Raw genomic sequence first — 15,888 nt, 5'->3', positions numbered from 1 at the left:
ATTAATTATTGGACAACCATTTTTAAAATGCATATAACCTTGTATATTTAGATTACTTATTGCAATTTATTTTTTATTATTTTAGAAGGGCTTGACATGATTATTCCAATTTTCATACATAAAAAAAAAACTTTTGTACTTGCCTGACCAATATTCCTGTTTTAAAACACCTTTAAATTTGTAATTTATTTATTATTAGCCACTTTACCATACATTTTACAATAACCTAAATTTCACATATTTTTCAGTATTTTCTGATTGTGTTATTATTGGCTTGCTCATTTTAAATCTTTTTTTTATGTGCTCTGTACCTAAAACAGACTTATTAATTTTTTTTTAAATTTTTTTTTTTTTATTGGACTAACCCAAATATAAATGTTTTTTATTTATTTATTTTTTTAATTTGTGCATGTTATTAGATGTCTAATTTGAATGCACAAACCCATGTTTTCTTCATTATTATTTGTGCCTTGTTGTAGTGCACCTCAGCTGTGAGCACGGATCGAGGATAGAGGTATCGAACCCTCAGCTATTCGCTCACGGGCCTTTTTTTTTTGTTTAGTTGGACCTGTGTGACCACTCTGCACATTTTATTGCTTAAAAGCAAGACAAGACAAACGGCTCCATCACGGTCACACATGCACTCGCAGTTGTGCGTTTGTGTGTGTGTGCTAACATAATCACAAAGTGCTGATGTGACACTTTAGCGCATTCAGCTGGTAACAGCACGACACACAAGAAGCGCATGCTAAGCAGATGTGAGAGAGGTGTGCGTTTTCAGCAACACACATAAACACTCACCTCTAATGTCCATTCAAGACTCATTACGCGCACGGTCCCAGTATGTTGACTCAGTCTCAAGAAGATCGGCATGACGTCAGCTGTGCTATTTGCAACCTCGAGTTCTGTGGTTAGTAATGAATGAAATTGTGGTGGAAAAACGTACATTCACTGAATCATGGCACTTAACTCATTTACTCCCAAAAACGTATAAATACGTTCTATTTTAAATATTACCATGCTCCCAAAGATGTAATTATACGTTTTGGCTTAGATGCAACCTCTGAACTGAAGAGAATGCTTGAAATAATGGTAGTTATTACAAAAACGGCCAGCAGATGGCAGCAGAGTATAAGAGATCAAAAAGCTCATTTCCCCACTATTTTAAACAGATTTGTGAATAATAATGAAACTTAGCCATGTTCTAATGCTAATTGATGCAAAATGGAAGCAGCTAGAAATACACTTTTTTTTCCTGATGAAAGAAGAGACTTTAATCTTTCTTTTGGTAGGTTCCATGTTTTTATAGCAATAGGACACAATATGCTATGGGCCTTGAAAAATCAGTCAAAATCCAGTAAAACAGCAAAAATTACTTTTCCTATCTTGTTAAGGTTGGTTGTGAATTATAGTGGTTCTAGCATTGAACCTTGAGGAACGCCATTGTTGTATGTTTAATTTTTTCAATTTTTTCAATTCTTTCTGCTTACATTGAATATATTTCCACAACTTTATACACTTCTTCATCTAGTTTGACATTATACTGTTGGTGGGTTTATTAGAAGAAAACCAAACTAGCCCATACCAACCACGGGATGGTGAGCATTTACACATCAAGTCACAGCATCAATAACAGCGGAGTGCAGTTTTCTGAATTCAGCTCAAGTCAAACGTATTGGCCGATGCCCATTTTTACTGCAAATTGGCATCATTTTTCTTTTTCTACTTACCTCTAAACCAGACAAACGAGCACTATTACTTCACTGCAGCTCAACTTTACAGTTGTCTAACGCAGCGTGAGCGACGCACGGCGGAATCTTTCATCCTCCACGACGCCGAAGAGATAAGCTTAGGTTTAAACGGAGGAAGCCCGTGCGGGAAAACCCCGGAGAGATCCTCCGTCATAAAGCACAATCGAGCGGTAAAGCGTGACTTGATGAGGGGTCTTTTTGCAAAAGACACAGAGAAAGGTTCAGCTTAGCGTGAAACGAAGCTGTAACTCTTTCAGCTGTAATGCCCTGAAAAAGAAAAAAAAATGTTTCTTATTTGGCGCTTGAGCTACGTTGAGAAAGAGAATGCCGGTGTGTTCAATGAGACGTTGCAACTTCTCTCAGACTTTTCACACTACACACTTTTTTTTTCTGACAGTGTGCATACAGACTGCAAAATATTTGAACTTGCTGACAGGGTAGACAAAAACAGGTTGGACATTTTCGCTAATGTTAGCATTGGTGGGCCGCCACTCATATGATCCAGTCAACAAGCTGACTCCATGTTTAACAAACATATTTTGAGTTTCAATTGATATTTCAGTTTGACAGGGTGGACATTTTTGGCTAATATTAGCATTTAATGAGCTCATGGTGGACCTTTGCTTAGTAACATGATTCAGTTGGGAAGCTGACTTGCTGTTTAACAAACATTTTAAATTCAATTGCTATTTCACTATGACAGGGTTGACACTTTTGGATCATGTTAACATTTAATGAGCACATAGTGACCCTTCACTTGGCAACACATTTCAGTCAGCAAACTGGCTGTGATGTTTATTTAACACCTCAAATTTCATTTGGTATTTCACTATGACAGGGTGGACATTTTTGTCAAATGATTCGCATTTTATGAGGACATTGTGGACCTTCCTTCACTTGGCGACATGATTCAGTCAGCAAGCCAGCTGTGATGTTTAGAACAACTTTTGAAATTTCAAATGATATTTCACGATCATTCACGACAGGGTGGGCATTTTTGACTAATTTTAGTATTTTATGAGCACATGTCTTCACTTGGCAACATGATTCAGTCATCAAGCGGTCTGTGTGCTGATAAACAGCTCAAATTTGAATTGGTAGTTCACTATGACAGAGTTGACATGTTTAGCTTGACAACACGCATTTACACACAAAATGATGACAATTACAAGGATAAATATTTCTTCTGGAAACATCCACTTTTATCCACCAGTGAAGAAAGACAAAATGATGGTCATAATGTGGCTGAAAACCAAAGTTAGTTTGTTAAAGAGGCTATGAGCCCATAATGACAGGGTGGACACAAAAAAAATATGTTCAACACCAGCAAGTGTAAGTGTTTTTTTGTTTTTTTTAATGTGATGTTTATTTTCATAGTGTCATATGTGTCATATTGCTGGAGGAAAGTTTTCCCTCTTGTTTTGGGGGAGGAATTTTATCACTTTTTTTTTATTTATTTATTTTTTTTATTGGAGGTGTTGCTCTGACAGCAGCTTTAAAGAGTAATTACACACAGCCCGAGGCCAGGTGCATCATGGGAGAGTTTAGAGGATATGTCACAGAGAGAGATGGAGCAGGTCCAGTGCGAGGACGGTTTGGGGAGAGGGCGGCGAGGATGTGATTTGTGGAAGGACGGCAGCCCGGAGGAGGACGGAGGCTGCATGCTAATGCGTTAGCATCCGTTTGGCATCATACACTGACTCATGCGCAAGCAAACCTTGACCTACATTCTCTCGCCATGATGGTCAATGACAGCCATAGAACTTGTAGTAGTTTTAGTACTAGTATTATGTGTGTTGAACCACTACCCTATCCATGGGGAAGTTAGACTCCACCCATTGGACCTCGTCCAAGCTTTTGAAACCGACGTAAGAAGCTTTCACTGCATGATGTGTGGTGTAGTTTTTACGCACACATTGATCCGGATGTCTCATTGCATCTTTCTTCCTCTAATGACGTTTTTTCTTTTTTCCACCTACCCCAAATGACAAGCATCCATCACCCGCTAGCGCGTCACTTTACACCAGCCGACATGAATTGTGGCCACAGTGACAGACAAAACGGGGAAATTGTGCCTCGCCCGCTATATCTGACAGTTGTTATCATAGCGGAGAAACATTTTTTTCACACAAGGACGAGTCATGATGAGAGCATGTCTGCGTTTTATTGTGCTAGCTAGACTGTGCGGTCGTGACGAGCGTGGCGATGAATTGTATGTTTCACTCACTCGAGGGATGGAGGCCAATCATAAATTGATTCATCAATTTTTGAACATTACAAGTTGCACGTGGAATTTGGATCGGGCTTGAGCTCAAGCCAGCTGCACAAAATTCATCATCAATTTGAACCACTACATTCCCAATGGCAAAGGTATAATACATGCAAGAGTCAACTATGTGAACCACTGCACTATCAATGACAATTCTAGATTGTTTGCTAGTAAATAATTTGGCAATGAGTGTAAATTGATTCCATGCCAGTTTCATGAAAGTCAACTATGTAAACCACTACAATATCAATCACAGTAAGGTAGACTACATGCTTAACTTATCACTGGTCAATCCCAGGGTGATGGTGAATGGAAATTTGAATGGGAATTATTCCCACGCCAGCTTTACGAGTCAGCTACGTGAAACACGACACTACAGAAGACAAAGGTGCTTAAACCCTGTTTTGGTTGCTAATCAATAATTGGGCAGTTGTGAATGTGAATTGATTAAACACAATTTTCACAAAAGTTATCTATGTGAAGCACTACACTACCAATTTTAAAGGTGTACTACATTCAGGACTAGCTCCCACTAAATCATTTGGCAATTGTGAGAGGGTACTGAGTGGAAATCGATTCCATCCCACTATGTGAACCACTACACTACCCATAGAAAACGTACAGTACATGTTGGACTGATTACCTGTTAATCATCTCGCGATTGGGAATAGAAAATTGAATGTGACTAAATCCCATGAAAAGTCAGATATGTGAACCACTACACTATCAATGACAAAAGTAGACTACACCCTGGCCTCATCTCCAGCCAAACTCAGGGTGGTTGTGAACAGGGCAGTTAGCGGGAAACAAGCCAGCTGCACCAAAGTCACCTATGTGAACCATTACATTACCAATGGAAACACTTTGGACTGGTTGACAGTCAATCGAAGTGCTATGAAAAGGGTGTTGATTCAGCTATGGTAACTACTTGGTAGACTACTGTAGAATGTATTGACCTTCTATTCTCCGCACGGGTCAGCCATGTAGCGGGCCAAGGCTGTCGTTGAGAATCTTTTTTTTCCCCCGCCGGGAGCTTCAAATGACACGTGGGTGCGTCTCTTGGCCGACGGACAGACATTCAATTACCGCCGCACTATAATCTGCACGTGCGCACGGAAGCTGCCTCGTTCTCGTCGGCGCTCGACGGCCACTCGGGTATAGAAATGCATTTTCTCTCACATTGATCACACTGACATGCTTATTGTCTTCCGCTCTGATGTCATAGGAGTCGCTGCATTAGCTCAGTCGGAACGCCAGATGGGACGTGCAATCAATATACGCTGGCACACGACCATTTTTTTTTTAAATACAGTACAGACGTGAGCTGCCTACGGATTTTGAAGTCAGTCAGTCGGAGGGACATTCCTTCAACTGATGGATTTGGCTTTGCACGTTGGAACGCTGCAGTCTTGAACGGCTTTAGCTGGTCAAGCAAAGTTCATTTCCCCCACTGTGTAGCCACTTTGCACCATTTAGCATGTTAGCCTTTCAGAGCAACAGTCGTCATCTTGCTTTATGTTAGCATGTTAATATTTTGTTACCTGACCACTTGGTGTAAAATGTGAGGTGTAAAAATGTATATTGGTCCGCCTTAGCACTGTTCACTTAACTCATTTACTGCCTTTGACGGAAAAAGACGTCAAATGATGCAATGCATTTTTGCTGGGCTGGCAGTGAATGTGTTAATGATATCTTACCAGACATTAGCATTTTCATATTCTATTTGGTGTGAAGTAATCTTCCATTTTGTCCATATATGTTAGCATACCAGTTGTTAGCATGATAGCATTTTCATGCAGTGTCATTTGAACTAGTACCTGATTACTTGGTGGAATATAATCCTCTTACTTACCTAACACTTACTTTACTCCTAGCTTTTTAGATATGTATGTACGTTTTTTAACTTATTTATTAAACACAGTAAAATCAATGAATCAATTATACCTATAATGTAGTTATTTTTGAAAAACTGCTACACCTATGAGGCAAATAGTTCAGGATTAATTTTTTTTGTTTTGGGGTGTTCCCTGTGTGCCACTATAATTCATCTACTTCTCCACTGAGCACTAGCTGAATCCAAAGTTCATCATTCTGAACCACAACAAGAACGATTTGTAGTAAACTGGCCACATTTAAAGCACCATTAATGTTTTTGTTCCCCCCCCAACAAATCGAGCCTTGACAAGCAGCAATTTTCGTTTCTGAAATTAAATTGCAAACAGAAATTCAGTTACTATTTTAGCTGTAAATTTGTCTGTCTTTGCATAGCTACAAAAATTTAATCGACCCTTTAAAAAAATAAAAATAAATAGCATTGTTGCCATGTAAAAAATTATCTTTTGTATATGCCGTGGACCGCCAAAATATGGATGGTGGGCCGCAAATGGCCCCCGGACCATAGTTTGGATCTAAGTCCGCCAGTTGTCTGTTAAGAAACGATTGCAAAATTGACCACACATGTACTCAGCAATCTTCCACTCACATGCACACACACATAGACAAACAAGTACACTGTTCCAACTCTGCCTTGAATTAGCATTTTTAGGATTGGAACACCCATGTAACTAGGGGCGTGGAAACCAAATAAAAAGAGAGGGCGAGGGGAGGATTCTTTCAGAGAGTGCAGAAGTGAATTGTATCAGTCGCTCCTCTCTCCTCGCGAGCTTTGAACTGAGTGTCTTGTCTCCTTTTTGTGTCGTGTTTAATAAATGTCAAACAGGTAAACCTGACGATATATTAGCTTACTTTTATTAGCATGTTAGCATTTCTTTTACATGTGTGACTTCCCATTGGTCTACCTTAGCACACGCGAGCATATACAGTATTGCTACAATATTTGTTAGCATACCGACTGTTAGCATTTTAGCATTCAACGCTGATTCTTTGTCAATGGAAATGCGAACTGTTCGCATGCTAGCTATTAGCATTATTCGCATTTCCTTACTTTACGTTACCGCTTTACTTTTCTGCGCCTGCGCAGGAGTTGATGACTAAATTAATCAGCGAGACCCCCGACCGGCCCATCCCGTTCCTCATCGACCACCTCCAGAGCAAACAGGATAGCCCGGGAAAGATGCACCGAGCGTTGTCCGGATCTGCAGCGTTGTGGGCCCAGAGCTCCCCGGGTGCGTATAAGACGCAAAAATACAATGTCTAATACAACAAAGTATTAATTAGTTACATTCAAGCACTGTATTTGTGTGATTATATATTTATTTTTTTCAAAAGAAAGCAAAAACACTCGACGGGAGCTGCGCCACAATGACAAGCCGTGGCAAATGCACCCCAGGAAACCCAAGAAATCCAAAAGTGACCTGGCCGTGTCCAGCCTGTCGCCTCCCTCGCCGGAATCCAAGTCGTGTAAGTAGTCGTCAGTTGATGCCGCTCGCGTTGATGATGTAGCACGGCCCGTGCTAATTGTATGGCTTGTTTCCCCGTCACACGCCCCACCGATTTGAATCCCTCCTTTTTAATTTGATGTGATTATCTTGAATTGAAATTGGTCACAGCGCATGCACACGCATTCTCACAATGAAGTTCTTTGTCAGCAGCTTCAACATTAGATAGATAGATAGAAATGTGTAGTTTTTGTGTTGAATCTGATTGGCCGATGCGTGCGGGCGTACGTAATGTTGCGAGCGTGCGGCAGCGCATCCAAAACACTTGAGACGTCAAGGCTGGGTCAAATGTGAGGCATGTCGAGCATTTTCAATAATTTAACACGTCTATTTCAGGCTGCGGTCAGCTCCGCGGCTCGCTACCCAGACAAGAAACGAGGCTATGAAGTGAAAAGACGCTCAAAAATGCAGGAAGCTTGAAGAGACGGTTTGTTGGCGGTGACGCGCGCCTGTTGCGGCTCCACTTGGGAGTCGGATCGCATTAAAAATACATTTCATAGGTGTTTGGGTGCGCGCAGCTCATGAAAAATGAAAAGGCGGATTCGACATTAGCACACATGCGACGCAACGGCGTAGCCGTGAAGACGACCGCTCTGGAGTGCGTTTTTGCCTCGCTGTATCACTGTTACGTTACCGCTTTACTTTGAATTGGAATTGAATTGAATTGGACGCAGTGACCCAAGGACTTTTGTTCAGGATGTTTGTCCCTTCAGGGCCACTGTACTTTTGCAAAACACATTTATAGTAGGCGAATGGACAGGCATGTTTGTATGTTTTTTCTTTTTCTTTGCAAATCAAAGACTACATTTGAGGAGCAACTTCTAAATTTAAAAAAGTCAAAACTCAGGACTTTACTGTGGAAAACAAACTTAGCTGATATTTTTTAACACTATACTTTTTAAAAAAAATACTGTATTAATTAACAAATCTTTAACCTTATTGGAGACTCCGCCGGTTCTTTAACGTGGTTCCAGTCTGAAGTCACTGAATCACTTAATTAAAGAGTTCGAAGCAAACATGGTGAAGCTGCATTTAGCTATTATGCTGCACACAGATGGAATAGGCTACCAACAGAAGTGAAGTCAGCCCCGAGTGTAAATGCTTTTAAATCCAGGTTAAAAACTTTGCTTTTTTCTTATACCTTTGATTAGGGACTTTTAAAAAGCTTTATTTTTTTATTATTATTATTATTATTATTATTATTATTATTATTATTATTATTATTTTAAAGTTTGTTGATTGTTAGTTTGTAACCTATTTTCATTTATTTTTCTTCCTCTGAAAGTTAACTACTGTTTCTTGATGCTTATGTGTTGTCTTTGTAAAGCACATTGAGTTGCCTTGTGTATGAAATGTGCTATACAAATAAACTTGCCTTGCCTTAATTCTGCTAAAAAAAAAACACGAGCCATCAGTCTTATCCTCCTGACTACCAGGAAAAATAATATTGCCCAATCATGTTTATTTTGATATTACCCAATCTTTGTGAAGTATTTTTGTGAAATAAAAAAAAAAAAAAAGTTTTTAAGGTATGATGTGTCCACTACAGAGGACATTTTTTAAAACTTAAATGCTAGGCTCAAATAGTTAAAATAATTCAAACAATACTTTAATGTGTTCTCAAGAGTCTTATAGAAAACATGCTACCAACATTTAAAGCCTAAATCTGTTCAATAAAAACTTATACACTTACTTTTCCTCTTCCCTAAAAAGTGCTTTCTTTTCTGATGCAACCAAAGGTAGCAAAGCTCCACCCCTACACATTTGGTATCATTGGAAAGCTCTGAATGTCCTCTATAGAGCACAAAATGAGTTAATTCAATCATATGCACTGGGTGGGAGATATTCAGGTTTAAAAAAAAGTCCACTACAGAGGACAAATTTTGAATTGTGGGTAGTCAGGAGGATATGTTAGCTTAACAATTAGCATGGCTTCTCCGCCTTTCCTCGTCATCCCTTCATGAGAACGGTGCTTGTCAGAACAGAAGTGTAGCTTATTTGTTGCCACGTTGGTGAGGATTTGACTTAGGAGCGACTCGGCAGTGTGTTTAGCTATAGCGTTAGCCAGCCGAAGCTCACTGCTACTTGTAGCTAGCTGGTTCCGTGTAAATAGCACCGAGAAACTTGAGCCTTCCGACTGATTTGTGTGTGTGTGAGACAAAATTGACTATATGTAACTGGCCGTTTATTTATTCTTTTTTAATTTCGTCAGTGCCTCAGTGTCCATCGTGGGACTGGCGGGACAGCCGCGACTTGGACGAGCTGAACCACATCCTGCTGGAGAGCAAGAAGCTGGGCCGGGCCCTGGAGAGTCTTTCTCGCAGTGAGCCCACTCACCCTTTCTCATTCATCTTGACACGTACAAGTCGTAAAAAGCGGCAGACGACCTTCCTTTGCCGTCAAGTGTCACCGCGAGACCCCTGGTGGGAAATCCCATCCAGGATCAAGCGGGCGGTCTGACGAGACCACGTGGACTCTTGATGACTTTCTTCCCTTTAAGGTTTTCTTTTGTTTTCGCAGGCATCGGCACCTCTGATGACATCGATCAGGTAACGGTAACGCTGACTCAAGACGACATTCAGTTTGTAGATTATTGTCATGCTTTTTCTGGTGTGTACCTTACATGCTTTTGTTGTATTATCTGTCTACATGTCAATGGCCTTTTGCATTGTTTGTTAGCATTAAGCTAATTAAAATGAATCTTGCAGTATTTATCTTCTAAAAATTGTTCAAGTAAAACTTTATTAATTCATTTTTATGTATTTTCTGTTTCAATTTGTTGCCATTGGTTCATTGTAAATTACAAAATAAAAATATTAACCAATCTTCATTGCATTCATTTGAAAGTAAATTCTGAAAAACTTTTTTTTTTTTTGCAAAATAGAAAAACAATTAAAAAAAAACAGATAAAATCTGAAAAACAAAAACTTAATAATATAAAGAAATAAAAAACAAACATTAAAAAACAAAGACCAAAAATAAATAAACTAAAAAAAAAAAAAAAACATTTTTCAAGTGAATGCAATATGCTTCCGTAATGTTTAAATTCATTTGATTAAATAGGTAGTTACATTAATTATAAATAGTACAAATGAAAACAATAATTCCAATATTATTTTTTTAAATAAATTACACAATGCAAAACATCATAGCTGGGCTAACCAAACTAATATGATAATATATACATATATATATATATATATATATATATATATATATTACTGCAGCTCATTGAGTCACTTGGTCTTCTTCTCATGTATTACTGTATGTCTGTGTTATACTGCCCCCTGGTAGGCAAGACGTGCACACCAGAAAGCAGCACAAGGAAAAATAAAATGACGATACACAACCTTTGAATATTTTTATTTTTAAATTCCATTCTGTTATTTTCGCATAGAACTTGGGAGGCTTCAACTCAGTGCTGCGGCCCCGCGTGGTGGGCGAGTGGACGGGTCGGTCCGAGGAGGACGCTGACCCGCTGGCCGCCGAGATGCTGCGGCCTCCCGTCCCGCGTGTCAAAAACGACGTCTGCTGGAGCGGGGACGGACTTCCCCTTGCCAGGTTGGTCTTCGGCGTCCACATACAACATCAGAAAAGATGCGGCAGCAAAACTTTGGATTTTATCATAATACCGGTATTTATATTTTTTTCACCCATCAAAATGGCTCCATAAACAAATTATTTATTGTTTTTATTCATGCTATTTTTTGCTTCTTTTTCTCAAATGACTGTAAAAATTTAGCAAACTGGTTCTAATTTTTTTCTCTTCTCAAAATTACTCTTAAAAAATGTCTTTGATTCTTTTGTCAAACTAAACGTGTTTTTGATGAAAACTGCTCCGTCAAAAATTTATTATTTTCTCAAAATGGCTTCCAAAAAAAATCTCTGGAATGTTATTTTCTTAAAAATGTCTTTGCCGAACAGTCTTGGATGTTTTTCTTAAAATTGCGCCTTCAAAAATCTCTTTGAGGTTTCCTAAAAAATAGCTCCAGAAAAATCTTTGATATTTTCTTAAAATAGTTTTGACTAAATTATCTTGCTGTTCTCAAAATGACGCACTAAAAATTACTAAGATGATTTATTTTGTCAAAATAACTTCAAAATTCTCCCTGAAAATTCCTTTATATCCAAAAATCGTATTACATTTTTTTCTTTTTTTCTCAAAACTAGAGCCCGGCAAAAACATTTTTTTTTTCCTCATAATCGAAAGGTGTTGTCACAAAATGTCTCCCCTCCTATTTTCCACACAAATACTAATTATTCTCTATTTTGGCGTCACTCTTTGCCTTTGAGTGCCTTGAATGAAAACCGCCGTCACCAAAAATTCCTAAAAACTAACACTGAAGTCTTTCAAGCGGACTTTTTTTAAGCGAGACGAGCGCTGCCTGAGGATCCGTCCCCTCCCTCGTCCCCTCCTCCATCTGAACCGCTGTGATAATCCCGTTTCAAAGGCTATCCGGTTGCCAAACTCATTCCGAATGAAAACGAAAACGTGTGTTGCCCCCCGGCCATCGTACACACGCGGAGCTCGTTATCGAAACATTTCAACCGCGTCATTCCTCGACCTCTCTCAAGGCCGTCGCTCTTTTAAACGCGCTACATCTTTAGCTACATTAGTGTGCGTGCGCGATATCACTTGTACTGCGACGTGACTAATTAGAGGAGGGATGAGGCTATGAAACCATAAATCATGCGTGGCGCACACACCGCTAATATCATTAGGTTGCTGTGTGCTGAGAGATAAATCACTTAGTTAGCACGAGACTAAGTGCAATTTCTGGAGAAATTGCGTGGGAATGCTGACAGCTGAATGCTAAGATTTGAATACGTGTGGAATGCTTATGAAGTAAATTGAGAGATAAATTATGAAATTATGACCTCCTGGTTACTGGACAATGCACTTTAGCAACTATGCCAACGAGCAGTATCAGACACCTGGTAATGATGATAAGTTATATGTATGGAAGTGGGCGTGGAAAGTGATACTTAGAAAAAGTTCAATGTCTGTCCCATTGAAAATGAATGGGAAACAGTTGATATTAAATGTTAAATTGTGCAAATACTGTAAGTAATGTGAAACCAGACAATATATACCCCGGGAGGCGTGAATTTTTGAAGCTAGTTGAAATTTGAACAGTGTAAATTGGAAGTATTATGGGGGAGTTGTTATGCGGCAAAAAAGTGTGGAGAATAAAAATCACATTAACTCATTAGCTCCCAAAAACGTATAAATACGTCATATTTTAAATGTTTTAAGTGTCTGTCCCAAAGACGTATTTATACGTTTTTTGTTGTTGTGTTTTTTATTTATTTATGCCAGAGCATAGAGAAGGCTTTGACGCAGTCTATCTACTGCAGAAAATGGTTGAGTGGCAGCAGAGTAGAAGAGATCAACCAGGCCATGTTAAAACGAGCCGATTTCCCCACAGTTCTCAGCAGAATTGTGAATAATGATGAAACTTAGCTATGTTCTATTGCTAATTGCTGCACAGCGGAAACAGATAGGAATATACTTTTTTTCCTGATAAAAGAAGAGACTCTAATCTCTCTTTTGGTAGGTTTCATATTTTTAGAGCCATAGAACATAATATTTCGCGGGCCTTGTAAAATTAATCAAAATCCAGGAAAACACTTCAGTGAAAATGGTTGGGAGTGAATGAGATAACATAACGGGTCAAAACATCCCTAATGAAAATTAAATTGCACTAAAAAAAAAAAAAAAAAAAAAAAAAAAAATAGCCACCAGGGGGTGCTAGAAATGCACAAATGGAGTTGTTTTTTTTAACAGATGTGTTGCTTTTAAATATCATGAACATGACGCCGACAATATTGTGGCAGTTTTAATATCACAAATCCCGATATTGCCGTTATAGTTACATCCCTAATATTTACATTTAAATAATTTGCATAAAAAATAGTGTTGTTCCGATACCGTTTTTTTGGCTCCCGATACGATACCCAGCTTTGCAGTATCGGCCGATACCGATACCTAAAGTTTATTTTCCTCAACATGAAAAAGCTGTCCTGCCATTGGTTCGGAGCATTCAAGGGCCAATAGGATATCTTAGATCGGCATGCAGTGAACATGTCACATATCAGTGAATGTCGTGCACGAGCAAGACACAAGATGCTGCATCCAAGAGTAATCACCGATACCGATACCACTGTTTTACCAGTATCGGTATCGTTTACGAATGGAAGAATACACGTTACTTGCCCTCACAAATGATGCGTTTCGTTCCAGTCTCAAGATGGAGGCCAAAGGCAGCAAAGGGCTGAAGGAGCAGCAGCAGCGTCACAGGAAGTTGCTGGCGGCCATGTTGTCGCACGAGTCCTTGGACCCGCTCTGCAGCCCGGCGCCGTCCGTCGGCGAGGACGAGATGGACGACGACGACGAATATGACGACGCCATGGAGCTTTTGGGTAAGTTTGTTTACTTCACATATCGACTTTACGCCATATTGGACTGAGCAGCCGGGACCGAGAGAAGGCGTGTGGTTGATTTTGGATGTCACTTTTACGGAGCGCAGAGCGAGTGACAGTGGAAGGCCACTGGAGGATTTTGTGGCGCTCATTTAGGAAGACAGAATGTGTGCCACAGATGACTGATGGCTCCCGGACCGGCGGGCTCGTTCTTATTGATCCCCGAAGGGCTGATTGATCGGCTCTCCTGGGCTGCGGACTACTGCCTGCTCACTCTCACGCTCTCTCTCTTGCTTGTATTTGTGGATTGTCTTTTCTTTTTTTAAGTGCAGATTGTGCCTGGGCGATGTACAGGAGGCGTGGGAAGAAATGGATTTAGAAGCAGTAGTGTGCCCTCTAGTGGTGCATGCATGTCATCGCTATTACTTGGGGAAAGTTATGAGGCACAGTTAAATTCCAATAAAACTATTTAAAAATATTTTCATTGTATGTGTTTTACATTTTTATTCATTTAAAAAAATTCTATCTAATATTTTTTTTTTTCATCTAATCTATTGTATGTTTCATCTTATAGTTATCCATTATTTTTGATTACTAATTTTATTTTAATTACTTTGTATATATTTTTTGGCATTTTTTTTTAAGTTAGTCTCTTTCTTGTAATATTTTTCTCTTTTAGTTTTGAATAGTTTCAAATAACTTGGTCTAATATTCATGTCTTGTCCTTTGGCTTTTTTTTTTTTTTTATATTAAAATGGAAAACAAAATCACCAGTTTCTACCATCTAACTGTTTTTTTTTTTTTTTTTTATTCAAACATTCATTTAGAAAGTAGACAGTTCACAGCTAAATTATTATTTTTAAAATAATATTTTTGTATATATTGTTTTCTATATTGATATGCATTGTTTTAATTTAGCATTTTGTATTTTTTTGTCTAATAGCTTTGTATTTTTCTTTATTGGTCTAATGTAGTCCATTTGTGTAATTTTCATGCATTTTTTTTTTAACAAATCAATTGCTAAATCAGATGTGAATTTGAAACTTTACCAGTTTCTTTTAATTATTATTATAAAAAATTTTTGGCCACATTCAGAGTATTTTCCCAGAGTATTTTAAAATCAATCGATGGTTCTTTGAGGTCCATATTTCCCAAAAAGTGCACTTGTGTTTTGTTCCACTAGAGGGCGCCCTTGTTCACTGGCACCTGCCTCTGACTGTGGTTAGCGCTTCTGTCGAAAGTTCAATGGCTGCTGTCACTTGACCCGGGCGTGATGACTAATAGGTTGTGACGTCAAACTGATGCGGCGCCCTAATCTGGACTTCTTAAAAAAAAAAAAAAAAAAATCAATAATCAAAAAGTGTGGTTAGAGGCAGTTAAAAGGTTTACACCAACTTCTATAAAACTTTCCATCATCCACAGATCTGTGATGTGTGCGCAGCAACATCTGATTCCCATCACACATTGCGTGTGCGGTGCGTGTGCGTGTGTGTGTGTGTGGTGGGGGTCCACCGTTGGAAAGACATCATTAAGAAACGTAATTCTGGAATACTGCTTTTTATTACAAAGCCAAACAAATGTGTCTCCGCCACCGCTCACATCAAAGTGTGTGTGCGTCCCTGTAAATGTGTGTAGTGGGTGAGGCTGTGTGTTTGTGTAGCTGGTGTGGGATCAGTTCCCAATCCACACCCTGTTTCACAATCATCCTGGGATGGACTGACAGTCGGTCCAGACTAATGTTTACCTTAATTTAGCAATCAAACCTAAGCCACTGGCAGTCTAGTGGTTCACTTTGCCATTTTGTAGGAGTTCACATAGCAGTAAATCGCATAGTGGTTTAGGTACTGTATCAGTCTCCACATAATACCCCATTCATACTTAGCCTGACATTGACTGGGTATCAATCTACACTACACTATCTTAGTCTTTAGTGATGTAGTGGTTCACATTGCCATCATGTTCACATAGTGGATAATTGTGTAGCTGTTGAAGTATCAGTTGACACATTATAGTAATTCCCCTGTTCATACTTACCCTGAGATTGCAA

At 39.0% G+C, this 15,888-nt stretch overlaps 1 protein-coding gene across 2 annotated transcripts in view; it reads left to right on the top strand.

The window, feature by feature from the left end:
- The window catches only part of c20h8orf34 (chromosome 20 C8orf34 homolog), a 33,417-nt gene that overhangs the window by 842 nt on the left and 16,687 nt on the right, over positions 1-15,888 (top strand). The window contains exons 2-7 of one of the 2 annotated variants that reach the window (XM_077509550.1): positions 7,001-7,145; positions 7,249-7,380; positions 9,631-9,741; positions 9,939-9,967; positions 10,816-10,979; positions 13,663-13,841. In XM_077509550.1, the coding sequence (XP_077365676.1) occupies positions 7,001-7,145; positions 7,249-7,380; positions 9,631-9,741; positions 9,939-9,967; positions 10,816-10,979; positions 13,663-13,841 (760 nt within the window). Of the gene's footprint in view, positions 1-7,000; positions 7,146-7,248; positions 7,381-9,630; positions 9,742-9,938; positions 9,968-10,815; positions 10,980-13,662; positions 13,842-15,888 lie in introns of those variants that run through there. The other variant, XM_077509551.1, reaches the window with a different exon arrangement.

Source organism: Festucalex cinctus, chromosome 20 (assembly GCF_051991245.1).
Source record: "Festucalex cinctus isolate MCC-2025b chromosome 20, RoL_Fcin_1.0, whole genome shotgun sequence".
NCBI lineage: Eukaryota > Metazoa > Chordata > Actinopteri > Syngnathiformes > Syngnathidae > Festucalex > Festucalex cinctus.
The sequence above is the reverse complement of the archived record's forward strand: the minus strand, read 5'-3'. Positions and strand labels throughout refer to the sequence as shown.